This window comes from Stigmatopora nigra, chromosome 2 (assembly GCF_051989575.1).
Source record: "Stigmatopora nigra isolate UIUO_SnigA chromosome 2, RoL_Snig_1.1, whole genome shotgun sequence".
Classification (NCBI taxonomy): Eukaryota; Metazoa; Chordata; class Actinopteri; order Syngnathiformes; family Syngnathidae; genus Stigmatopora; species Stigmatopora nigra.
The window spans coordinates 12,242,619-12,266,709 of record NC_135509.1 but is presented as its reverse complement, the minus strand read 5'-3'; the positions used below and the strand labels follow the sequence as shown (position 1 = coordinate 12,266,709).

Below are 24,091 nucleotides of genomic sequence, written 5' to 3'. Positions count from 1 at the left end.
TCCTAATGCCCTTCTTGTTTTGGAATCAGTGAATTACAGCTACAGCAAATGTTTATTTCAATCACTTTTTATTTTGAGATGATTCAATTAAATAGTTCTATATACAAAGAACATTATTTTCTTTACTGAGGTACCAGGCTCCTCCCAAAAAAAGAAATTCTGAGTTCAACAATGTCTCCAAATGAATTGATGGCCAAATAGTTTTCAACAAGTTTGCTTAGTAGTCGATTTTTTACTTACATTTTACACATTTGTGAGCATGTCCTTTATGTCACCTCTTTACCTCACACAGAGTTGCAGCCGTCAGTTGGTGACGGTGGACCTCAACCTGACCAACGCCGAATTCATTCAGTTCTACTTCATGTACGGCTGCATGATTCCGCCTAGTAATCGTAATCAGGGCGTGCTCCTGGAGTACAGCTTGAACGGAGGAATTCACTGGCATCTGCTGACAGAGATCTTCTATGATTTATACACAAAGCCCGGGTGAGCACCACTCATTTCTGGCACCAGATCTGTCGGAAAGCATCCTTCTCGCAATTACTTTGTCTTTATTCAGGTTTGTGAATGTTCTGCTGCCTCCGGCTGCCCGTCAAGAAGGGGTGCGTGTTCGTTGGTGGCAGCCACAGCACGACGGAGTAGATCAGAGTGACTGGGCTCTAGACAACGTCCTTATCGCTGGCTCAGACACCAGGGCGCAAATTTCTGACACTTTTGGCGGCCTGGCGCTCCCAAACCACGAGAGAGCTCCGGCCGATGAAACTGTGGGCCCTAACACTGACGCGGCCGAGCTGGAGGAAACACCTATTGGTATGGAGTCGTTGGATTGGTTGTCTGAATTGAAGCGTCATTCTAAATAAGTGGAAAATGAGAGCATGTTGCATTTTTTTTTTTGTTTTTTATCAGTGAGCGAGCATTGGTTGTTCTCGGAAGATTGCGCAGTACAGCGTTTCTGCGGCTCCCCTGATGGAGTGATGGCATGCGGCAACGCCGATGGAAGAGAAGTCTATGCTGTCACGCACGACATCATCCCTGAAAAGGGTTGGGTCATGCAGTTTAAGGTGAATCATGAAATCGTTTTTAGGTCTGCAATATCTCTAAATGATTCATCACCTATCAAAATATTCTTCACTTCATTTGTTAGTAGATAATCCTCGATGACTTAATGAATTGTGCCACCCCCAAAAAATACACATTCCAATCATTATAAACATTTTATGTCTGTTTTCCAGATTGCAGTGGGTTGCGTCGTGCCAGATCGCACCGCAGAAAGACAAGTCCACATCCAGTATTCGGCAGACTACGGTGTGACCTGGAAATACTTGGTTCCTCAGTGTCTGCCTGCCGATCCCCGCTGCGGAGGTCACGTCTCGCCGCCCTCTGTCTTCTTCCCTGCGCAGGGTTGGAAGCGGGCCGTCTATCCCTTGCCCGATAGCCTGGCTGGCGCGTAGGTCAAGATGTTGCTAAATATGCAGCACGCTTTATATTTCATGCACCTGCTACATTATTCATAGATATGTCTATTGTTAAAGCATCCCTTTTTGAAAAACTTTTGTCATCTAAATCTTAAAAAAGAAAGATGCGTGTTGTTCAACTAAATAGTTACACGGCCCAAAGGATTTAGCCTCTTTGTTTTTTTTTCCCTCAGTTCAGTACGCTTCAGGTTCTACCAGCAGCACTCAGACCTGCAATGGGGTGTGGAGAACTTTTACATTGGCCCAGCGTGTGACAGCCACTGCGGTGGGCATGGAGACTGCTTGGATCAACGCTGTCTTTGTGACCCGGGCTTCACTGGGCCAAATTGCTACGCCAGTACATCTCTGAAGGTAGTGTTTTCCTTTGAAACATTTTCGCTGAGTCCGTTGCGTGGTAAATAATGCATTTGAATAACTACAAGCCTTCTTTTTGTGTCAATGTCAGGCATCTTTAAAGGAACGTTTTGACTGGGAAGGAGCAGCCGGGCCTCAGTGGCAGGTTCTGGAAGGAGGCCGACCCTGTACAGACTGCGGTGTTTTGGTCGAGGGTACGGCCTTATATTTTGGAGGATCTGACGCCAGACAAGCTGTTACTGCCGACTTGGACCTTCGCGGTGCAAAGTCAGTATCAAAGTCTGAAAAAGTTGCATGGTTTGTAAATGTTAGCTTGATCATTTTATTTTTTATTTTTATTTTTTTAGGTTTGTGGAGTACTGGGCCAGGATCGGAAGTGAAAATAACATGTCCATGTGCCACCGTCCAACATGTCGGAAAGAGGGAGTGCTGCTGGACTATTCTACTGATGGAGGTGTGCGTTGCAGCATATCACGGCATTGTCTCCATTTTGGTATTCCACATAGTAAATGGGCCTCTATGCTCCTCAGGTGTTTCATGGGTTCTCCTGCACGAAATGGACTATCTCAAATATGTATCTGTGAGGAGGGATTACATTGTCTTGCCAGAAGGAGCCTTGACCAATGCCACTCGCCTACGTTGGTGGCAGCCTTTTACCATTTCCTCTGGCTTGGCCTCTCCTAGCATGGAAAGAGCCCAGTGGGCCATAGACAACATCTTGGTTGGAGGGTCAGATATTAACCCGTCAACCCTGCTTGACACGTTTGATGACGGTAAGGTTATGATGAAAGCCTTATAAGTCAAAAAGTAAGCAAGTTTTCCCGGTTTTGTAGAAGGTGTTTCTCATGAGGAAAGTTGGAGCTTCTACCCCAATGCTGTGCGAACCGCCGGTTTCTGCGGAAACCCCTCTTTCCACCTTTACTGGCCCAATAAGAGTCAAGACAAGACCCATAACATCCTTGCCACTCGGGAACTCATAGTGCAGCCCGGATATGTCTTACAGTTCAAGGTTTTCCTGCAATTCCAAATCTGTATTTGCAATTGAGGTCTGTGTTTTACTTTGGCCTGATCGATGTGGATCTCTCTCACTGTTGTAGATAGTAGTGGGCTGTGAGACGGATACCTGTCAGGACCATCATTCTATCCTCCTGCAGTACAGGAAAGATGCAAGGTAGACACTGACAAATAATTGTGTGTGTTGCGTTAGTTTTATATGGACTTGACTATTTGACATGTTCACGTTCTAGGTCTGATTCGTGGCAGTTGGTCCAGTCGGAGTGTCTTCCCTCAACAGTCAACAACGTCGGCTGCTCTCCCTTCCAGTTCCACGAGTCCACCATCTTCAGTCCTGTTAACAGCTCCACGTGGACCAGGGTCACCATTCAACTACCTGACCATGTGTCTTCAGGGTGATTATGTTTTGTTAATACTTTAAGGAGAGATTAAGTTCAGTGACTATATCATTCACTGCCTGTTTTTTGTCTACTTATGGTGATGTGTTGTTCATTTCAGGGCGACTCAGTTCCGGTGGATTCAAAAAGAGGGCACGGGAGAGCGTCAAAGCTGGGGAGTTGACCGTGTTTATATCGGAGAGGCTTGTCCAGGACTATGTAGCGGACATGGCTTCTGCACAAGTGGAGTAGTCTGCATCTGTGATGAAGGATTCCACGGTGGGCCACAAACCGAGTGCTCTGTTTTTCTACATTGTGACGTTTCTTTATGCTTTTAAAGATAAATTGGACTATAACTTGAGTTAAATCTGATTTTCTTTATTAAAAAAAGTGCATCAGTGGCTTGAAAAGGATGAAACCTTTCATTTGATTTAGGATTCCAGCAGATGTTCATCATTGTCCCCCCTCTGCGTCTACATTAACAGGTGACGACTGCTCCCTCTCTAGCAATGACTTGCCCAGCTCAATCAAAGACAACTTTGAGTCAGGCAGCGTGTCTGCGGAGAGTTGGCAGCTTATCCAAGGTGGAGGAGTGGGAAGTGGATGTGGCCAGCTGTCGCCACATGCCCACGGAGATTCACTTTATTTCAATGGCTGTAAGATGAGGCAAGCTGTTACTAAACCGCTGGACCTCACTCGAGCCAGGTACAGGTACAACCAAAACACTAATCATATTGGCTGAAAGTAACTTGATGAAAAAGAATGTTACCCCTTCATAATTTCAATATTTTTTTCCCCCTCATAATTGGCACTCTGAAATATTTCAGATAATGTCAATTTTAACATATCTAATCGGGTTTCATAAAATAAATGTAGTAAAAACCCTGAAATGGAGGTCTCCCTTTAACACTATCACTCTGCCATTCCCTCTTTGTCTCCCTTACAGCAAGATCATGTTTGTGCTACAGATTGGCAGCGTAGCACAAACCGATAGTTGTAATATTGCTCTGGACCGCGCCGATACGGTTGACCGAGCAGTGCTTCTGCAGTACAGCGTCAACAATGGGGTCACCTGGCATGTCATCGCTCAGCACCAACCCAAAGACTTTATCAAGGCCCAGAGGGTTTCCTACAACATTCCACTGTGAGTGACTTACTATGACTCCCAGAACTTTTATGCAATTTAAATGAATGCCAAAAATTGACTGTGTTATGTCATGTCAAATGTCCTTTTTTACAGTAGTTGTTTTTCATTTGAAAACTTTTCAACAATAGGAAAACTGTTTTTATTTTGTATTAGGAATGTATTGTATTTTATAATTATATTATATTAATTGTGTTACGTATTAGGTATTGTGTATTCGTTATTAGATTGTATGTACTTTAATTTTACCTCAAATGTCATGTTTAGTTTTGTTTTTTTGTTTGCTTCTTAACAATAAGTATTATATGATCACTGATTTAGGATCTTTCTATACTTTGTTCAGAGAGGCAAGGGTTAAGGGGGTGATGCTGCGATGGTGGCAGCCACGCCATGGCGGCGCAGGACATGACCAGTGGGCGCTGGACCACGTGGAAGTTGTTCTGTGAGTACACAAGCCCTTCTTAATCCGAGCCCACATTTTACCTTGTCTGATCCCACAACAAATGTTGATAACCCTCCCTCCATGCATGGGAATAATGTACATACAAATACACCAACAGTGAAGTTCATCACCGCTTCTAAGGTCAGGCAACCAGAAAATGAGTGTGCTTTCCATTTACATGTCCTGTTTGTGGATGGAAAAGATGGTATGATGTGTTTAGCGTCTATTTGTGGGATAATCCCTTGAAAAACAAACTATTAAATCCACTTTGGATGACTTCATTTTTGTCAAAAGTTTACCCACAATTGCATAAAGTACCGTAAGTATGGTAGAATATTATCCAGTAACAAATTATCGTTTGGTACTCTAAATCAGGTTGAGTTCATTTCCTGCACGATGTTTCGGTTAATATGGAGACTCATTGCTAATTCAGTCGGTTAATAGTCAGTCAGTCAGTCAGTTTTTTCCTCTAAACAGAGCAGTCCAGTTCAGCTGAATATAATTGAGAAAATGACGATCTTGTCACAATGTACCCACAAACATTCAATACTATGTAGACGCCTCACGAATTGCAGTACTTGAGCCTTCTGCCCTCTGGTGTTTCACCATGTCGATGAACATTGATATTTTTTTAAAGTGCCAAAAACACTGATCTTTAACCACTAGAATATATCCAACCATCCCACGTTCTGGTGCACACTTTGACTGGATTCCAAATTCAGTGGCTTTTTCCTGCATAAGCATGCTTTATGTTGCGTTCTGATTTGTCATAGAACGCTGCTATTTTGTCCCACTATGAACTTGCGCAAGCTGGGTCAGGTGTTTGAACTGAACTGTGTCGTATTGTTGCAATACTGCTCTTAGTGTTTAAACCTGAGCTGCCCCCTGGCCTCTGTGGCCATTCACCTCCCATAACTCTCCCCACTTCTCTGCATGGCATTGAACAGCCTCTGCTTACAAGTGTAACCGTGATCCTCACTCTGGTCTATTTCTCTATTTCTCTCTACACTCCAATTCTCTCCTCCACACACCTTTTTGCCTACCTGTGTCGCTTCGTTTCCATCCTTTCCGACCTTCCTCTTCATCTTCCACGCCCACGCCTTTGCACTCTACTCCACGACGGATGGACAAACCTCGCTTTCTTTCTCTCTTTCACTTTTCAAACCGTTCACTCTTGTGTGCCCCCGTGGTCCCATGTCTCATCTTCTTTTCTCTCTCTCTCCTTACTTCCGGGGGCCCCCGCCCCATCCCTCCTCAGGCCACGGCTCCCAACCCCCTTCACCTTTCTGCTAGACAGCAGTACACTTCACCCGCCCCTCCCCTCTCGCGCTCTAACCTCTGCTCTCTTCTGTATTCTGCTCCCTCTGGCATGGCTGTAGCATCAGGTGAGTTCACCGCCACTTCCCGAATGAAGCCCACCCATTGCCTCCATCCCTCACAACACCTATCCCGTCACGCGCCCCACACAGACACACAAACACACTCTCCCTCGGTTTCACACGACACCGGAAACCCCGCTCATCATCACCGCAGTCATCTCCATGGCTGGCTTTTATCTCAAATCCCACGCAGTCCAGGCGGAAGCTCCGTAATTTCAGGAAACAAAAACGAATCAAATTGAGTGATTGACAGGCAGAAACTAAAGGATAACCGCTCGAGGCTTTGTCCTTTGTTCCAACACAAAGTGACACAAATGTCAATGTGGTCTTGTTTTGGTGTGTACTGTATGTATGGATAAAGTAGTTCATCATGACATCTTTATCTGTTTTGTTTGACTTGGCTGCTCAATTTAGTAGTGGTTGAGGTTTAAGCGTCGGACTCGGAGTGTTTGCGACGCTCTTTTTAGTCCATGTAACAACTTCAGCTTCTACTTACAGCATCGAACATTCAGCTAAAGAACTTCATCTGCTGTATTGTGCTCCATGCATGGCTCAATGCATTGGGGCAATGTCCTTTGCTTATTTGCAAACCCCAGCCCACCATCATCGATCCTCAGTTTGCTCTTAATGATCATGGTTTCAGTTTAATTTAATAAATTACCTTAATAATTAATAGGGGTTTGGCAACACGTTGATCTGGATTGATATAATTATTCTTTAGGGTTGGTGGAATAGATTAAAATGCAAAACATTGATCAACCATGTCTTCTTGCAGAAAAGTTGTTTTGTTAAAGAAAAAAAAAGATTTTGATTTAAAAATATCAAATGTTTCAGCCGCAAAATTGTAAAAACTATATATTTAGGCTAAATGGAAACTTTTGAGTTAAATGTACATATTATTTTATTAACTGGATCAAAGACCATCCAATGAAAAAAATATATTGTAAGAATAGTAAAAGTGTTGATATATTCAACAAATTCAACATATTAATTGTGAACACTCATTAGAATTAATTTATTACTAAATATCTATTATTCATAAACATTATGAATATATTTTAATGATCTTGGACTTGGAGCTCGGAAAATCTTAAAATCTCACCAATTATTTGTTATCTTATGGATGCTTCAAATGTCCAACTTCAAGCATAATAATTTGGTGGCTTAACAGCTCTCTGCGGACGAGATGGAGGTCAAAGGGGAAAATTTGACAAATGAGAATAACCCATACATATACTGTTGTGATGAGGGACATCACCTCCCATTTTCCTGAGGCTTTTGGCTGACTGTCGGCATGCGTGCATCCCGCCATCGTCACAACATCAAGCATGCAACCTTCCACCCACCCCAGGCTGCCCCCTCGCTATGCAGAGTCTCCCACTCCCTTTAGTGGCTGCACAGCTGGCTGACTGGCACCGACCTGCTGCAAGGAAGAGGCAATGAACAGGCTAAGCGAGCGCCACGCGCCAACATTTAGTTTCTACCACCTGTCTGCTGTGGTTTTTTTTTCTTCCACTCTTTACTCTGACTGCCAAAACAGAGTAGGTGTGTGTCTGTGTGTCATGTCCTGGTCCTTTGGAATCAGTGTATCATTCAGGCTCATCATTTTCAATACGAAATCAAGATGAGAAAAAAATTACTAATTTGTTTGTATTGTTTCTTCATCAAACAGATTAATCAAAAATAAAAATGATATAATAATATGAATAAGTAGCTACTGGCAGCATCCCTGAGGTTTCATGTATAATGGCAGTGGGTAGAATGCAAACATTGTAGAAAATAACATAACCCAAACCTCTTTTTAGGCCCGTCCAAAAAATCCAGAAAGATTTCTTCCTAAAACTCCAATTTTCCCCATCTGTGCACATTTTCAGCACTTTTCCTCAAACACATTTCATCTCTTTAGAAAAGAATTATCAAAATGACTAGATTATCCCTCACCTGGTGTCCATAGATAGCCAGAATAGGCTTCAGCACCCCCCATTACCCTTGTAAGGATAAGCGGATCAAAAAAATCCCTAAAATTGATAAAAAGATATCATACCTGTATATTCATTCACATGCTGGAGCTCTCTCTTTTTCTTAGTGGTACCACACCGTTGATTTAGAGTTTTTATTGAGGCATATATGTATTTCTCTCATAGTAATTTTCTTCCATCCCTCTTTCACTGTGCTTGTGTTCCCCACAGCACACGTAAACAAAACTACATGATGAACTTTGCCAGACAAAGCGGCTTGCGTCACTACTACAGCCGTAAGCGGAGGGCGCTGTCGCAGCGCGCCTGAGCCTCCGGGAGACGGACCCCTGCCCTTTGACCCCGGACCCTATAACCTGCCAACCACACACTGACCCATCTGCACTCGTCCCTTTGTCTCCCGCCGATGTAAACACCAAATCAAGTTCGTGCTTTAGCCCAAATCTGACCCATCTCGCGCTCGCAAAAGCTTGGGTGTCAACGCAAGTCAGAAGACGGGAGTGTCGCCATTTTGGCGACTTTATACTGTGGACGGTTAGGATTTTAAATTGTTTTGTTTTTCGTGGTTCCTCTTCCCTACTGGCTTCTTCTTCTGCCAATCCCTCCTGTTTCCAATCCCCCCCTTTTCCAACCACACTGTGAAATTGAGAGATAATATATCAGTACTGAATTGACCAGCCAATTTGGAGACTGGCCCTCCCGCCAATTCCACTGAGCCACAGAGACGGTGGGGGGATGTATCCAATCAGCCAGCTTTGTACCCCACAAGAAAGACCACGACTATGATACGGATCACCAAGAAGAACAAACGGTTTTGAAACGATGGGATGTCTAAAAAAAAAAAAAAAAAAAAAAAAGATTATATAATACTGTGTTTTTGCTGTACTTTTGTGTCTGTAGGTTCTTTTGTGCTGAATTGACTGTGGTGTTTGTTCATTTGTTTTCTACTAATTCTTATGCTTTCAAGAAGGGGGTGCTGGGTTCTGTTTTCATTTCCCCCCCAATTTTTGAATGGAGTGGAATAACTATAAATATAAGATGGATAGGGAGAAAAAAATGCTTTTGGTTCTTTTTTTAAAAATCATTTTATATATGTTGACTCACCAAAATACAGATATTTATGGTATATGGCTCTTCACGTGACCTATTTAAGATGCACTGTACGTGAAATGTATGTTATTTTACAATTGTTAAGTTATTAGGAAGTCCAGTCAAGTTGTTATCCTGCATCATCTCCCCTCTTCTCTTGTGCTGTCCCCCCCCCCCCCCCCCCTCCCTTTCCTCTGTTCCCTCCTTCTCTGCTGATTACTGATACCTGAAGGTGAGGCTCTGTTCGTGTTGTTTTTGAAGTCTGTGTAATATGGACCCTCCGCCTTCAGTGTAACTTAAGTCTGGCAAGCTCCTGTACATACATGTATATCCACCATGGGGAGACCCAGCAGCCTTATAAAAGGGAAATAAAAAACTGCCCAAACCTCATTGTACACAATTTGAAGCAACTTTTCATTAGGGTTTTATTCAAAACTTTTGTGTCGCTTCATTTTTAAGTGGAATTTTGAAGAAAATGGTAATCTAATATTCATGTATAAAAACTGAAATTCCATTTTCTTAGGTAATTAGTTTTACTTATTTCTGATTACAGCTATTCAATATCAAAATTGATATATTTTTGGAACATTTATGTCTGTTAGATAAATTCTGGTGGCACCCCACAAACTAAAAATGCTCTTTATATTTGCTTCAATTGGATTATACCTATATTGCAATAACAAAAATGGGCTATAGAGGACAGCATAGCACACTACATTAGTCAACAGAGGTTTAGAGGGTTTATAAAAAAATTGGAAGGATTTTACTGGCAAATAGGTTACAACTGAGAACCTACTTTAGTTCAAAGGTCAAAGTTATACATAAAAAATAACTAATACACCATGTTAAAAGAGAAAGAGTAGTTCATGGTTTATTAAAATCTTGGATTTTCTTAAAATTCTAAAAACAGCGTTGTCAAAAAAGGCCTTTAAAATGCACAGGTAAAAGTCTTCAGTTTCCAACCATCACAGCAACAGTCACAAGTGTTGCAGTGATGATAGCATTGGCAACGAGGCCTATACAGTTGTTGCAATATGGCCCTTGGCAGCAAGTGTAGCTCAAGGTGTAGGCAGCTCCTTTGTAGGAGAGCGGGCGCTCCTGGCCGCAGACAGTCTTGGGCAAGCAGCCGCTTCCAGACAGGGCGCTGTAGTTGCCGTAGCGAGCCTCCACTTTGAAGCACACCTCGCCTGGGGGACACTCAGTCACGATGGGCTCAAATTTATAGTCATTTTCCAGGAGGGGCCGGAAAAGGCAGTGAAGCTTCCCACACACTGTGACTGGCATGAGGCAGAAGATGAACATGACGGCGTGCAGGAGCTGCCACATTGTCGCCCTAATGTAAGATGAGTAAAGTTTTTCACAATGGAGCGTCATGTTTTAACTGTCGTATTCATTATTTGAAGCTTGTTGCAGATTCTGCAGCCAAAATGTCAACCCCAGACCTTACAATTATTAAGTGAGAATACTATGGTGTGCAATGGTGTAATGGAAACATCCCATGTGTGTTCACCTCAAGTGCACGTGAAAGAATAGTTTTAAATTTGATCAAAACTTACAAGGACTTGGATGTGGAAGTTGAGTGAAGTGAGGTTTGCCGAGCTCGTTCAGGTGAGGCTCAACTGATCTGAAAGTCTGTCTGTAGGCCACGCCTTCATCTTGACACACCAGATTGAATTCAAGGCAGCTGTAGTCTCTTTGCAATTTAAAACAGGAATTAGGGTTAGACTACATCTGGCTTGCTGTGTCTTATCCTTAATTTTGTTTTCTTACAAATAATGTTTGTGACTGGTTTTATAATGAAACAATTATTCTGGTTGATTTATTTTATTGGACGGCTGTCCTTCATTGTTTATCTTTTTTATTTTATTTTTGGAATATGGCTATTTGTGCATCTGCAAGTTCATGTAGATACAGGTAATGTTTTGGTGGGGAGATTTGCACAAAATATTGATGTTTGATGGATTGCACTAGTGCATTGAACTTTTAAAGGCAGCTGCTTTACATTCCTAATTTAACAAAGTTACCTTGGTAGCTTGTAGAAAATGACTTAAGTATAGGGATGTCCTGTTTGCTTATTTTCGCATTGCAAATCAAGCCTAACCTTGGCAATACCCTGGAAATGTATTGAGGGGAAAATAGCACACCCAAATGTATTTTTAAAACCTTGGGTTTCTTTGCAATAACTTTTTTTTGCACAACTATGTGGAATGCAAAATATGGAAGCAAAAAACTTTCAATTGTAATATTCGCTTGTCATAAATACTAAATATAGTCCAATATCACAGACCTGTTTGGATTGTAGGTTTCTGGACTTATACATATTGTCACTGGACATTTTATTTGTTCTTCCAAAGTTTTTTTTCCACTACTAAAACTATGTATTTTTTCAACATACTTCAGGATTACTTTTGTAGCCCTAAATACATTCAATAACTTTTTACACAATCCAAATCCTGAAAAATTACATGATTAGAGGCTTCTCTAATGAGTGTAATGGGTTAAAGCGGAGCCCAAATAGTGGGACAGGGACTTATTTGACCTAGAATTATTTTCTCCTCCTTCATGCTGGAGCTAAAGCTTGTTGCATCTCCCTCTGCAGACAGAATTATCTACTTTTTTGTTTAAATACAGAAACAGACAGGGCTGAACAAAAAGTACAAAAAATGAAAAAGGTGATGCTGAAAGAAAGTGCCTTTAAAAAAAAAAAAAAAAAAAAAGGCTCTCAAAAGCCATCGATTCAACACTAACGATGGTGGATTACAAAAGACCAGCCTCTAAAAATGTTGTCAGCATAGAGCATGTCCCCAAGTAAAACTTTGAGTCAAAGTAATGGAGAACCACTGTTAGAAAATAAGAAAAATAAAACAGCATTTCCAATGTGCAACATTTATTATTTTATTCCATGTATCATCCAGGAGGAGGGTTGACAAATCCACCTCTTTTCTCTCTGAAATAAATCACATCAAGATAGTGATTCCTGCTAAAACAAACACAGAATGATGGGACATTACTTAGGTGAGCGCTTTTGGCTACCAGCTCTCTCCTTTAGTCTACATACACACACACACAGGGAATACTCTCATGGCATAGAAACTGATGGCGAAGGAATAGTAGGGTCATCTTCACAAGACCCCAAGAGACGCTTCCTCAGCAGTCTAGTGGCCTCAGCATACTCGTCCTTTTCTGCCATAATGTCCAGCAGCATCTTCAGGACTCCCTCAGAACCAGGCGCCATGTTGCATTCATCCCTACAGCAGCATTCCCGCTTCACTTTGTACTCAACCCCCATGTAGTAAACCGCTCGGGGGGCTCCATCACAGAGCTGGCGCTCAACGCAGCCCTGGTGGGAGAGTGCGTGAAAAGCTCCGTAGTAGCCCCTGGAAGTGGCGCAGCGGTAGTTTGGGGGACACTCAGTAGTTATGTTAAAGCACGGGTCCTCTTTAGGCTGCAGGGGGCAGAAGTGGCATCGGAAGGGGCCCGGTTGGGAACAGGCTGGGAGGAGAAGAACCACAGCCATCAGGATGAAAGACACTTCCAGGCTAGGGTAAGAAAGTGACATAGGTGGTCAGAATGACTGCTTAGTTGCAGGTGAGAGGATTTTATTCTTATACTCTTTAAACTCTTCATCCCATTTTGTGGTGCTTTCTGTGAATTTTATAAATCCTTTTTAAATTTGCAAATACCTCTCCAGGTGGTGTCATATAAATTGCAATATTTAGACAGGGAGCTCATGTGCAGCATGAAACTTTAATATTTATGCCTATTAGTTAGATAGTCTACAATTTTAAAAAAAAAAAATCATTTTTTTACCTGTGCGTTCCTTGCGCTGCCATTTTGATGCGAGGCCCCTGATAACAAAAATGAATGCTTCAACTCCCAACCTCTAAGGAATATATACTACCATTGATTGCCAAACAGCAGCAGGTGTGATTTAGAGTTGTTGTTTTCAATTCTCTTTTTGCTCTTCAATGCCTCCTTGGCCAAACAAGGCCTGATTTATAATTGGCTGCATGAGACTCAGGGCTGTGTTGACAAAAATTGACACACAGGCCAGTAGCATCCTCTATTGGTTGATTGGTGCAAATGCCTCTTATTCTCAGACTAGTAATTCCTTGACAATATATTGTTGGATTAAAATCGCTCATTGTACCCTTTTCAAAAGGTGACATAATGATTTCTCCTAATATTGTGATTCCATTAACTAGCTTTCTTGCAAAAGGAGGCGTGGATGTCTGGTGCACCCAAGCTTTAGTTATATACAAATTATGAAGTTGTTCATTTTCTTTGTCAACAGAGCAAATAATTTGGCTTTTTTTTTTCCAATTTGCACACAGTAAAATTCCATTTTAGGTAGCATGAGTTCCCAGAATAAACTCAAGTGAATCAACCACCTTAAAACTGGTAGATCTGCAAATAATTGTCAATATGCCGTGCTTGAAAAGACATAGAAAGTCAACAAATTAATTGGCTTGAAGCAGCTATATTGGAATAATTCATTGGTGATTTCCATTTCATCAATCAAATGTGTTTTTGTTGTTTTGCTTTTCAAAAGGATTGGATGTCTATTACCTTCAATTGCAGTAAATTGGTTAAATGAGGTCATTCCAGGACAGGTGTACACAGGTATATCCTCCTGTAATAACAGCTTTACTCCAGTAGAGAGCGTGTCATCGGTGTGCTTCATGTAAGTGGGCGGTGCTTCCAGTGGGAGGAGTTTACGAGTGTCACCTGTAAATGTTCAGGTCTAACTTGCTGGACATGAAAGACGTCCTCAGTTTACAAGAAACAAGGGGCCACAAGGAAAGATCTAATGGTACGTCAAAAAATACACTATTTTGAAAGAATAATATGCATCAAATTGATATCTTGAGCAATTATTTTTCTACAGGTTTATTATCATCATAAATGTGTAATTATACATTACATTTTGGAGTTGAAGCACACTTTTTTACTTTAATTTTTTTGCCATAAGACCCAGTGTTTGATTGTTGTATTTTTCGTTAATATTGTCATCTTATTGTTTGTGTACGGAAAAGTCGGCGAGACATAATGGCGCGTTGGCAGTATTTCCTGCTAAAATTTGAAAGGCTGTTAATGATTAGACTCAACCTTAGGTTTCAATTCACAACAACCCAATTCTGGGATATTTGGCTTTTGGTTTGACATTTTGAGAGGTAAACTTTGTTTAACCTTGGATAAGCCTTGGATATTTTAACTTGGAACCTGGAATTGACTTCACCGTGTTCAATCTGTCAGTCGTGCTTGCACTCTCCCAGCAGGAAGAAAGCAAAATTCAGATAATGTTTGATCCATGAATCATGCAATGCATATCTTGGTTAAAAAAACAATTGGTACTGTAACATTCTTCTTCTGTCAAATGAGGTTCCCCTGCAATCAATGAATATATTTTTTACCCCTAATTTTCACTGTCATTTCTTGCAGTGACATACTCGGTGTCAAGAACCTCCTTGTAGCGACAATGCGATGGAGCGCAACAGGTCACTGCCACCAGTACCCCCTGCACGTACAGTGATTCAAAGACAAAACGCAAAAGATGTGCTTGTATCGCCTACCACAGAAAATGTTTACGAGTACATCGATATCAATGTTTATGATAGACAAATGCCCAAACCAAACAAGTCTCTAAGTTTGAAAACACAAGCTGAAAGTCAAGGACAACTCAATGGAACACACGAGCCTCTCCGACCGCGTCGTAGCGCCCCTCCGGTTCCGAACACGAAAGGGCCAAATGGACGGGATCTCATTTCCCCACCAGTACCCCCCAGAAGGCACGTACCCCTCGGCCATAGGTTCTCTTGTGACCTGAGAGACCCCAGTTACAAGTTGACCCGCTCCAACACGCAATCAGATGACCCGGTGAGTAGGTTGCATTGTTTTTCTATCTGCGTGATGAGGGAGAATTGACCTCATGAAGACCTGTCTTTGACCTATCTTTGATTTCAGGACAAATACTTCATCAAACTGAAAGACATGCCTGAAGGAAGTACTTCAGTCATGGCTGCGTTCTGTCAGGCCACATCCAAGTAAGATGACGCATTCTAGTATACTGTACGAAGCATCAAAAGCTGACCAAAAGTCTTAAGCCACCACTTTGTTGTTTGAATGCATGGGTATTTTATGCTTCAAAAATAGAGAAAAAAACAACAACAAAACAAAACCAATTTCCAAAAATCGAACCAGAGAATTACCATAGTACAATACAATTTTAGTTGCTATGCTGTTGCTATGCCTCACCACTACCTTTGTGTTGGACTAGGCCACTAAATATTTCTATTTCCTAAATTGAGACCTTTTTTTGGGACAATTGTATACCTAGGTGGGACCACAAGGGCTTATGTAACATTGGGAGTCTAAAATATAGTTGAGGTTATTTAGAGCTCTTCTGGATGAAAATATTCACGCCCTTTTGTAGGAGTAACTTTTGTGTCTCCTTTGTTTATTAAATGACATTTAAGCATGCTTTTCGGTTTTAATTGTTGCAATTAAACCGGTATGTTGAACAGAATACTTGCCTTATATGTTTTGATTTGTTTTTGCGCTTTCCGTTTGCAGTCTGATCTTACGTCACAAGGCCGCACAAAGCGCTCACGGTTGTGGCGTGACGCAAGCTCGAATGTCACGTATCCATCCAGCGCTTTTGCAGCAGGTTGAGATGACCATCACCGTGGCAACCGAAAATCAATGTCACCCACTTTCGATCCCGACCACAGGTATCACATCTGTCTGATCGCCATATAAGAAATTCCGTCCATTTCTCACAAAAAGTTAGGGATATTAAGTTTTCAGGTAATGTTTCTTTTTTTTTCTTCCAGTGAACAGAACAGTGCTAAGTTTTATCAATGAGATTTGCCAGTTGCTGGAGATGACTCACAAACCAACAGGCTGTTATGTCCTCAAATTGTGCAATTCTGAGGAGTACCTCCACAAGTAAGTAGTTTGAATAAGTAAGGCCGTAATTGTTCATCTCACTTATTTGACGCATTACGTCTCAACAGTGACGAGCTGCTGGGTATGCACGAGGTTGTTCAAACACACTGCAAGCTCAACATGAATCTTCCCCTTCGATTACTGCACTCCAACAACTTGAGACACAGCCTGGCGAGGGTTGTGAGTCACTTTGTCAAACGTTAATCATTGGTCAATGGCCTACGATGCAGCGTATTTATTATGGCTGCTTTTGGGAACACCACCTGCAGATTTTAAACTTTGTTCTGTATACAAATCACATAGTGGCTGCTGACATTCAGGAGAGAATTGGAGTCATGTTTGCCCGGGCTGCCTCAGTAGAGTCATCTGCCCTGAATACTAAGTTCAGATTGCTGGAGGCCATGTTTCTTACTGATATTTTCAAGAAATTCTCAAATACACTGGCAATTTGAAACTGGGCACTTACTATAAATTACAAAGGATCAGTTTTTTTTTCTTAAAAGCTACCAGTTAAATGGCAGAGAAGAGTGATGAATAATAATGTTTAATTAGTTGTCACTAGTGTTGTCATGGTTCATTTGGCTGACTGACTGCTGCCCATAGTTGGCTGGGATAAGCTCCAGTACCCCCCTGTGAACCTTGTGAAGATAAGTTGAACGTAAAATGAAAGAATAAATGAATGAGTTCAAGTGCAAGTTAGTTGTACATAGAGAAAGCTCTTATTTGTTCCAATTGCTAAAAGAAAGATTTGTAAAGTCTTGTGGAATGATTATGATGTAAAAAAAATGTGCCATCATTAATCCTAATTGTCCTCTTTTTCTCAAGGAGGGGGATGACAAACCCTCAATTCCTCTCTACGAGCTTGTGCGTCCTGTCTGCGTCTTAAATGCATGCAAGTAAGATATCCTGCAGGCACACCTTGTTGATGATGGCATCTTAATAGGCCACAAACTTTGCAGGAAATGTTGACTTAAGGAGGTGTGTGCATTTGTTTGTTTAACCGCGAAATTGTTTCTCCCTCAGGTTGAGTCTGCAGAATGTGCTCTTGAGCTATACCAGGGAAGCGGCCATGTTGATGAGAAGTAAAGTCAGTAAAGACTGAATCAGATATCCAGGTGGATGTGTAAAATATGTTGTATAAGAGAGGATTTTCAAAGTGACTATTTGTGTTCAGTCGGGGATGAATATCAACGTTTTGGTGGCCCATGTTCGCACCATTACTGATCTTCTGTGTGGCTTCTCGAGTGCAGAGTTGGAGGACGCCATTGGTCGGCTAAACAGAGTCAATCCCATTCCACTGGTAGGTGCGCACATCTGTGTTGCACCCATTGACTTGATCCCGATAACTCTACATGTCATCTCTTTCAAATTCAAATCTGATGCATGAATTGTGTTTGCCATCCCCTTTCTTGCAGAGTTGTGAGGAAATGTCAGAATGTGAGAGTGGTGAGTCCATCCCGTTTTTTTTAAATAAATGTTCAACTATAAATCGACAAGATTAGAACAATGACTTGCTTTGTCTTGCAGCTATGGAGGTGCTTCACGTCTCCCTGCTGAAAGTCTTGCAGAGTTTCTTTGACAACTTCCTCTCCAACTTCAGAACAGAGGATGTTGCCATCCAGCCCGAGACCCAAGACGTGGAGAGCAACAGTGAACTCTTACAGTTCAACGCGGCCGCTCTCTATAAACTACAACCGTACTGGGTGACCACGTACGATATGAGAAGTCAATTATGAAAGCAGTGTGCTAAAAACCTGATCTTTACATTCTCCTTTTCTCCAGATATGATTGCTTCTCCATTTCCTGTGAGCTGACGTATGGAGAGAAGCAGATTTGCCCTACTGTGGTTTCGGAAAACATCAGCACGGCTTTATCCTTTGAGAAAAGACTACGTTGTAACCGCATGTCAGTTTGGTTTCATTTTTATTTTTACATTAAAGCAGCCCTATTGCGTTTAACTATTATACCTACATATTCTTCACATTAGTGAGTTTTTGTCATGAGTGGCCCACTCGTAGTATTTTAAATGGGCCCAAAAACATGGTGTAAGTGCCACTACACATGGTCATGTTTCTGCTTTGAAATGTCAGGATGGCATTTCCTGTGCCAGTCAAGCAGTTGCCGTACGAATGTATGCTGACCTTCCAGCTAATGGGATCAAAACGAGGGAAGACCCCCAATTTGTTGGCCTGGGCTGTCCTGCCTCTTTATAGCAACAGGTATGAGTTAAGCATTGCATACACAAACTGAATGACATTTGCAAGGGTCTTTCCCATTACACTGTAATAATGCTAACTAAGGTCTGTTTGTCTGTAGAACTCTGGTAAGAGGGACAGTCTTGCTCAGTATGTCCATGTTGCCCATCTTATCTTCAGTCCCCTCCCCAGCACTGTTTGACAGTCATAGACAAACAGTGGGGGTCATCTTACAGGTCAGTCATGTCTGGAGTAGAAAATCTAAACACACTAAGCCAAAAGTGTGAGTCATCCGCTTTCTTGTGTAGCTTGAGTTCCCAGATGAGGTAGAGTGGACGTACCAAAGGCCCGTGGCGCTCCCTGGGTCGTTCATATTCTCGTCACCTTGCGAAGCTTTGGAAAAGAAAATGACAAGTGTGTCACAGAAGCTGTGTCTTTGCCTGTGAGTCACGGAAAATCAATTCCATGGTGAGAATATTCAACCCAAAGAATAAAAGATGACAGTTCAAATTGCATCTCCAGTCTGACAGAGAACGACAAGAACTTCCTGTGGAGTAAACGGCACAGCAGTGACAAAGCAACCACCTTCCTCCACCTCGTGTTGGGTGGAGCCCCTAAGTGGGAAACTGAGGACCTCACAGAAATCTACACAGTTCTGGACCACTGGGCCATTCACCTGCCAGAAGAAGCTCTCTTCCTACTTACTGATAGGTACAAATCCCTGCCACGATTGCCAACTTACTCCAGTAAACAAAAAAATATATATATTTATTCCAGTTTTCCGGACCAGACAGTGCGTCAAAGTGCTGTACAGTATTTCGAACAAATACCTGATGACGAGTACGAGTTATTTTTACCTCAGCTGGTCCAGGTGAGCTGGTCCTCCTTTATCTCTGGTTCTTCATCATCAGCATCATCATTTTGTTGCTGTACGTGTAGGCTTTGAAGAATGAGTGGGAGCTAGATGGGCCTCTGGTCATGTTGCTGTTGGAGAGATCGCTAAAGAACATTCGGATTGCCCATCAACTCTATTGGTATGTATGAACTCAACCATGGATTTATGTATTACGAAGTTAAGTGCATTTACTAATTGGCAGAGGATTTAAAAAGCATATGTTTGATTAGCGATCATGGTAATCTAAGCAATGGCAGCAACTAGTTAATTGTTGCATTGTTAAAACTGATGATACAGCATTTACTTTAGTTTGGGAGATATTCTGTACCCATCACTAACAATACAGGTTGTATACTTTACCTACTGGTACCTATTCTCTGTTCATAATGTACCGTTGGCAGGCTGCTTGAGGATGCTTGCAGTGAGCCGCACTACCAGAGCTGGTTCAGTAAAGTGCACGCGGCCCTGCGTTTCTGCTGCGGTCAAGCGCTAAGGGAGGAACTAGAACGAGAGAGCCGCTTGCTGTCAGTGCTCGTAAAATTGGCCGAGAAGATTCGCATGTCCGAGAAGACGCGACGGAAGGTCCTTTGCCATTTGGGACTTGGTAGCCGAATTTAATATTTGAAGAACCGTGTTGGTTTTCTTTTAGAATGTTCTGAACAAAGAAAAGGAGAAGATTGAGAAGTTCTTTAGTGACGGGGGAAGCTGCAGTCTGCCTCTAGACATTGCGTTTCGTGTCGAGGGAGTCGACTTGGAGGTAAATGTTTCGTATCATAATGATAACAATCCAAGCATGTATTTTTGTTCATAGTGTGAACTTTCATTTTCAGGCCTGTAAATTTTACAACTCCAATACCTCTCCTCTGGGGGTGTCCTTCACTTGCGCTGACCCTCGTGCTAAGAACATTGCTGTGATCTGCAAGGTTGGTTATCAAGCAGAACTTTATTATTTTTGTTTTGGGTCCCGTCAAGGAGAACCTTGATTTTTGATACAAACATGGCACTTTGAGTACAAATTAAGCTTTCCCGAGAATGTTTTTCATCACTCATGTGGACATGCTGTCTCTAGACAGGAGATACCCTGCGCCAAGATATGCTGGTACTACAGATCGTCCGTATCATGGATAGAGTGTGGCTCCAGGAAGGGTTGGACTTGAGAATGGTTACCTACAGATGTCTTTCCACTGGCAGCAGTCAGGGTGATTTCATTTGATTTGAACATTGAAACATTTCTTTGAATAGCAACATCTAAATAGTTTTCTTGTTGTGGCGAATTATGTAAAAAATCTTAGCTTTTGTTTCTCTGTTTGTCTTTTTGAATGGACAGGCCTCATAGAAGTGGTTCCCGAAGCGGTGACTCTAGCGAAGATTCAGCAGGAGTGGGGTCTGGGGGGGACCCTTCGACATGACACCCTGGAGAAGTGGTTTCACATGTGGAACAAAACAAAAGAGGATTACGAAAAGGTTGGCAAAGTTTCTGATATAAGTGAACCTGCAGAGTTCCTTATGAACGTCTGCTTCTGTTTGTTGTTTTCAGGCTGTGAAGAACTTCATTCACTCATGTGCAGGTTGGTGCGTGGCCACCTTCATCCTGGGGATCTGTGACCGCCACAACGATAACATCATGTTAAAGCACACCGGACACATGTTCCACATCGACTTTGGGAAGATCATGGGCAACTCACAGAAGATCGCAAATGTTAAAAGGTACGTCAATGTGGCGATGAAATCTAAGCGAAGCAATCACTTCTTTTTATATATTTTTTAAAAATATAGGGACCGCTCACCATTCGTTTTCACGTCAGAGATGCAGCACTTCATCACAGGCGGTGGTCAGAAACCTCAACGCTTACATCGCTTTGTAGAAGTCTGCTGTGAAGCTTACAACATCATCAGACACCGATCAGGGCTCATCCTCAGCTTGCTGGAGCTGGTAAGGACAGGCAAATTCATTCAGCTGAGGGTGGAGTTGGGTGTAGGGCCGCACCCGAGCACGGAACTCCAGTAGGTGTTCAAATATTTCTGCCACCCCCTCTGCTCGGCTGGCCGTGTGAAAGGGGCCCGCGAGTGATTACTCTTGAGCATCCGTTACCCCCATCCAAGCCCTGTTCACATTTGTTCTGCCCCTGACTCAAACCCATGTTTTTGTACCTAATTAGTTTTACATTAGTTCAATTATGCTGTTTGCATTGACCCCAGATGATCAATGCGGAAATGCCAGAACTGAGGGACGGTAATGACCTGCAGTACGTCCAGAGAAATCTCCGACCGCACAACACTGACCTGGAAGCCACGTCTTACTTTACAGAGTAAAGCCATTGTCAACATTTTGGGGAATACCGTCTCTATTTCCATCCAGTGCTTTGCAGTATTTTGTATATTATTTAGGAAGATTAAGGAGAGCATGGGTTCCGTGGCAGCCAAGTTAAACTTCCTGACGCACAGCATGGCCCAAAGGAAGAAGCAGGCAGCATCGATCCGCGATGGCGTTCCTGCTCCCAGTACCAACATTCAAGATGCCGTGATCCAGGACTTCACCATGAAGGACAAAGTTGCGGTGGGGATGAGTTTTTAGACTTAATATTGTTGTGTACACCGTCACTGCTGCCCTAGAAACAGATGTCCAATCCATTTGGAATGAGAAGTCTGGCAGTTCCCAGTTCAAATAGATTCTATCTCAAGTCAACCCAGGCAGTAATTGAGTTAGAGCTGTTATACACTTGACAAACTCATTTGTTTGTGCCTTTTTCAGATCTATAACTTGAAGGTGACCATTGACGATGGCTTTTGGTATAACACAATGACATATGAGGACTTTGAGGCGATCCACAAGCAGTTGCAGAAACACTTCATTGAGTCCGCTTTGCCTCAGTGGGTGAAGGGCCGACAAGCATTCTAGCACAGCAGCAGTACACCTTATCTACGTTTTTATTTGTATTTTTTTTTTCAGATTCCCGTCTTGGTATATGCTCTCATTCACCACCAACAGAAAGATGACTTTGCTGAACAAATACCTCAAACAACTTTTTGAGGGTCCTTGCAAAGCGGTATGTATGCTTTAGCTTTTCAGTTAGTATATCGGTAAGACTAATGGCAAAATCTACTTTTCTGTTTTCAGAATGAATTTGTGTGCAGCTTGTTCTTAGATGGACCTGAAATGGTTCATGATAGTGTGGTAAAAGGTATATGATCTCATCTGTCCATTGTACTGCATCAATTTGAAAATTGTTGTTAGTATTTGTTGCCCTAAAAAGAACAAAGTGCCAGAAACCACAAATGAATATGATCAGGGCCAGATTTCATAAATCGCTTGCACTTGTCCTTGCATACTTCATATAAAATAAACTTTGGATTAAAAAGTGTAAACTTGTTATTTCCAGTAACAGAAGCACCTCCGCAGATCCAGCTCAACATATCTTACAAGGACCGCAAGCTTTCCGTCTTGGTAAAACACCTCAAGAACATTGTGAGCCCCCACACTGGAAAAAAAAATCCTGCATAGCAATTCTGAGTCTAATTATTCATATTATTATTGCAGAAGACTGCTAACGGCTCCAATCCGGATGCCTACGTTGTGACCTATCTGAGACCGGACCCCCAGCACAAGTCTAAAAGAAAGACAAAAGTGGTTCGGAATAATGACAGCCCCACTTTCAATGAACTGGTACAGTACTTTTATAGTTTATATGGGTTATGGCGGTTGTAAGAATGTACAGCCATTTACACAAGTACAAAATAACATCTGGTTGCCAACTAGACTTGATCAGCTCTGGTTATACACATCAACAATAAGTTTTATATGCTATACAAATGCTAAACATTAAAAATAAATAACTAAAAAAAACCTTGATAACTTGAGACTGTGCAAAAAATCTTGGAATAAAAACTAGAAGCATTGCTGGAAGATGACTTAAAAGTGTATAGAAAACTATATTTAAAATACAAATCTGCTTAGTCTAACAAAATGTTGGTGTCATTGACAGCTGGAGTACGTCAATGTCCCCCTTCTTTATGGGATGGTTCTTGAGGTGAGCGTAAAGAGCAAGAAGACTTTCCTAGCTGCCACAAACATCAAATTGGACGAAGAACTGCTTAACAAGAAAACTTGGTTCATTCTCGGAAATGCAGCACTTTGAGCAGAGTTGCTGTACGGAAATCCTGTGGCCAAAAGGAGGCAAACACAATCTGTGTCGTTTCAACTATGATGGATGTTGTTACAACTGAATAATCCTGAGTAGACCTCATGAGGGTAATCAGTATGGTAAATGAATGAATGGATGAATGAATAATTTAACATGTTTATGCCAGTTGACGGGTGATTGGCTGGAGCTGATACGACGGGTCAAACTTTTTCTATAGTGATCACAATGTTGTTGACTTTGATGTTGTGGACATACAAAGAAAAAAATACATATATGCACATATAAATATACACATATCGCTGCTCAATAGCAGCTCAGAAGCTTAGTAAAAATATTTATAGATGTTTAATTTTAAAAATTACAATTTTAAAATGTATTTCCTACAACTTTTGCTTTTTATATGGTTCAGCATTACCAGATAAAATGACATTAACAATAGAACAACAGCACAAATACATTTGTGAACAGCCTCATTTGTTATTTACTTTAAAAGCTATTCAATACTGCAAGTGCATTTTCCATCCTTTTTTTCAAGTAAGTGCCAAAAGTACAACAATAACCACAAAGGACAGCTGCACTGAAAACAGACTTGTGTTCAACTAGAACATGAGACCCACGAGGAAAAAGCATAGTATCATGGAGTCAATATGGTACCAGTGGG

At 41.8% G+C, this 24,091-nt stretch overlaps 4 protein-coding genes across 8 annotated transcripts in view; 2 read left to right on the top strand and 2 right to left on the bottom strand.

Moving 5' to 3' along the window:
- The window catches only part of reln (reelin), a 76,439-nt gene extending 66,789 nt beyond the window's left edge, over positions 1–9,650 (top strand). For 2 of the 5 annotated variants that reach the window (XM_077712000.1, XM_077711994.1), the window contains 17 exons: positions 293–486; positions 560–810; positions 907–1,061; positions 1,233–1,447; positions 1,649–1,826; positions 1,921–2,096; positions 2,177–2,283; positions 2,360–2,602; positions 2,663–2,838; positions 2,927–3,000; positions 3,077–3,238; positions 3,342–3,499; positions 3,706–3,931; positions 4,167–4,364; positions 4,708–4,806; positions 6,065–6,191; positions 8,375–8,385. In XM_077712000.1, coding sequence (XP_077568126.1) covers positions 293–486; positions 560–810; positions 907–1,061; positions 1,233–1,447; positions 1,649–1,826; positions 1,921–2,096; positions 2,177–2,283; positions 2,360–2,602; positions 2,663–2,838; positions 2,927–3,000; positions 3,077–3,238; positions 3,342–3,499; positions 3,706–3,931; positions 4,167–4,364; positions 4,708–4,806; positions 6,065–6,185 — 2,733 coding nt within the window. In that variant the 3' untranslated portion in view covers positions 6,186–6,191; positions 8,375–8,385. Of the gene's footprint in view, positions 1–292; positions 487–559; positions 811–906; positions 1,062–1,232; positions 1,448–1,648; positions 1,827–1,920; positions 2,097–2,176; positions 2,284–2,359; positions 2,603–2,662; positions 2,839–2,926; positions 3,001–3,076; positions 3,239–3,341; positions 3,500–3,705; positions 3,932–4,166; positions 4,365–4,707; positions 4,807–6,064; positions 6,192–8,374 lie in introns of all 5 variants that reach the window. The other 3 variants (XM_077711996.1, XM_077711998.1, XM_077711997.1) reach the window with 3 other exon arrangements.
- Positions 9,651–10,201: 551 nt separating this feature from the next.
- Positions 10,202–10,576, bottom strand: bncr (bouncer). Its single transcript, XM_077735366.1, has one exon. The coding sequence runs from the start codon at positions 10,574–10,576 to the stop codon at positions 10,202–10,204; it is 375 nt and encodes a 124-aa protein (XP_077591492.1).
- Positions 10,577–12,120: 1,544 nt separating this feature from the next.
- LOC144185259 (protein Bouncer-like) lies at positions 12,121–13,225 on the bottom strand. Its single transcript, XM_077710466.1, has 2 exons — positions 13,061–13,225; positions 12,121–12,789 (listed from the first exon to the last, which is right to left on the bottom strand). Exons 1-2 carry the CDS (start codon positions 13,081–13,083, stop codon positions 12,330–12,332), a joined length of 483 nt encoding a protein of 160 aa, XP_077566592.1. The 5' UTR covers positions 13,084–13,225; the 3' UTR covers positions 12,121–12,329.
- A 703-nt stretch (positions 13,226–13,928) lies between these two features.
- Positions 13,929–23,939, top strand: pik3c2g (phosphatidylinositol-4-phosphate 3-kinase catalytic subunit type 2 gamma). Its single transcript, XM_077711554.1, has 33 exons — positions 13,929–14,063; positions 14,693–15,127; positions 15,215–15,294; positions 15,824–15,981; positions 16,084–16,198; positions 16,267–16,378; positions 17,024–17,094; positions 17,222–17,285; positions 17,373–17,498; positions 17,614–17,644; positions 17,726–17,909; positions 17,981–18,103; positions 18,289–18,417; positions 18,515–18,629; positions 18,702–18,835; positions 18,916–19,104; positions 19,171–19,264; positions 19,333–19,427; positions 19,690–19,870; positions 19,938–20,045; positions 20,119–20,211; positions 20,358–20,487; positions 20,616–20,752; positions 20,826–20,995; positions 21,065–21,221; positions 21,488–21,597; positions 21,677–21,845; positions 22,041–22,159; positions 22,239–22,335; positions 22,407–22,470; positions 22,669–22,754; positions 22,827–22,952; positions 23,272–23,939. Exons 2-33 carry the CDS (start codon positions 14,735–14,737, stop codon positions 23,422–23,424), a joined length of 4,113 nt encoding a protein of 1,370 aa, XP_077567680.1. The 5' UTR covers positions 13,929–14,063; positions 14,693–14,734; the 3' UTR covers positions 23,425–23,939.
- The last annotated feature ends 152 nt before the right edge of the window (positions 23,940–24,091 follow it).

Bases quoted from the DNA above. Each gene is read 5' to 3' on its own strand.
- bncr (XM_077735366.1), bottom strand. From the start codon at position 10,576: ATGTGGCAGCTCCTGCACGCCGTCATGTTCATCTTCTGCCTCATGCCA.
- LOC144185259 (XM_077710466.1), bottom strand. From the start codon at position 13,083: ATGGCAGCGCAAGGAACGCACAG. The intron at 12,790-13,060 runs GTAAAAAAATGA...TTCTTACCCTAG, and splicing joins GCAGCGCAAGGAACGCACAG to CCTGGAAGTGTCTTTCATCC.
- pik3c2g (XM_077711554.1), top strand. From the start codon at position 14,735: ATGGAGCGCAACAGGTCACTGCCACCAGTACCCCCTGCACGTACAGTG. The intron at 17,499-17,613 runs GTAGGTGCGCAC...CCTTTCTTGCAG, and splicing joins GAGTCAATCCCATTCCACTG to AGTTGTGAGGAAATGTCAGA. The intron at 19,871-19,937 runs GTCCTTTGCCAT...GTTTTCTTTTAG, and splicing joins CCGAGAAGACGCGACGGAAG to AATGTTCTGAACAAAGAAAA.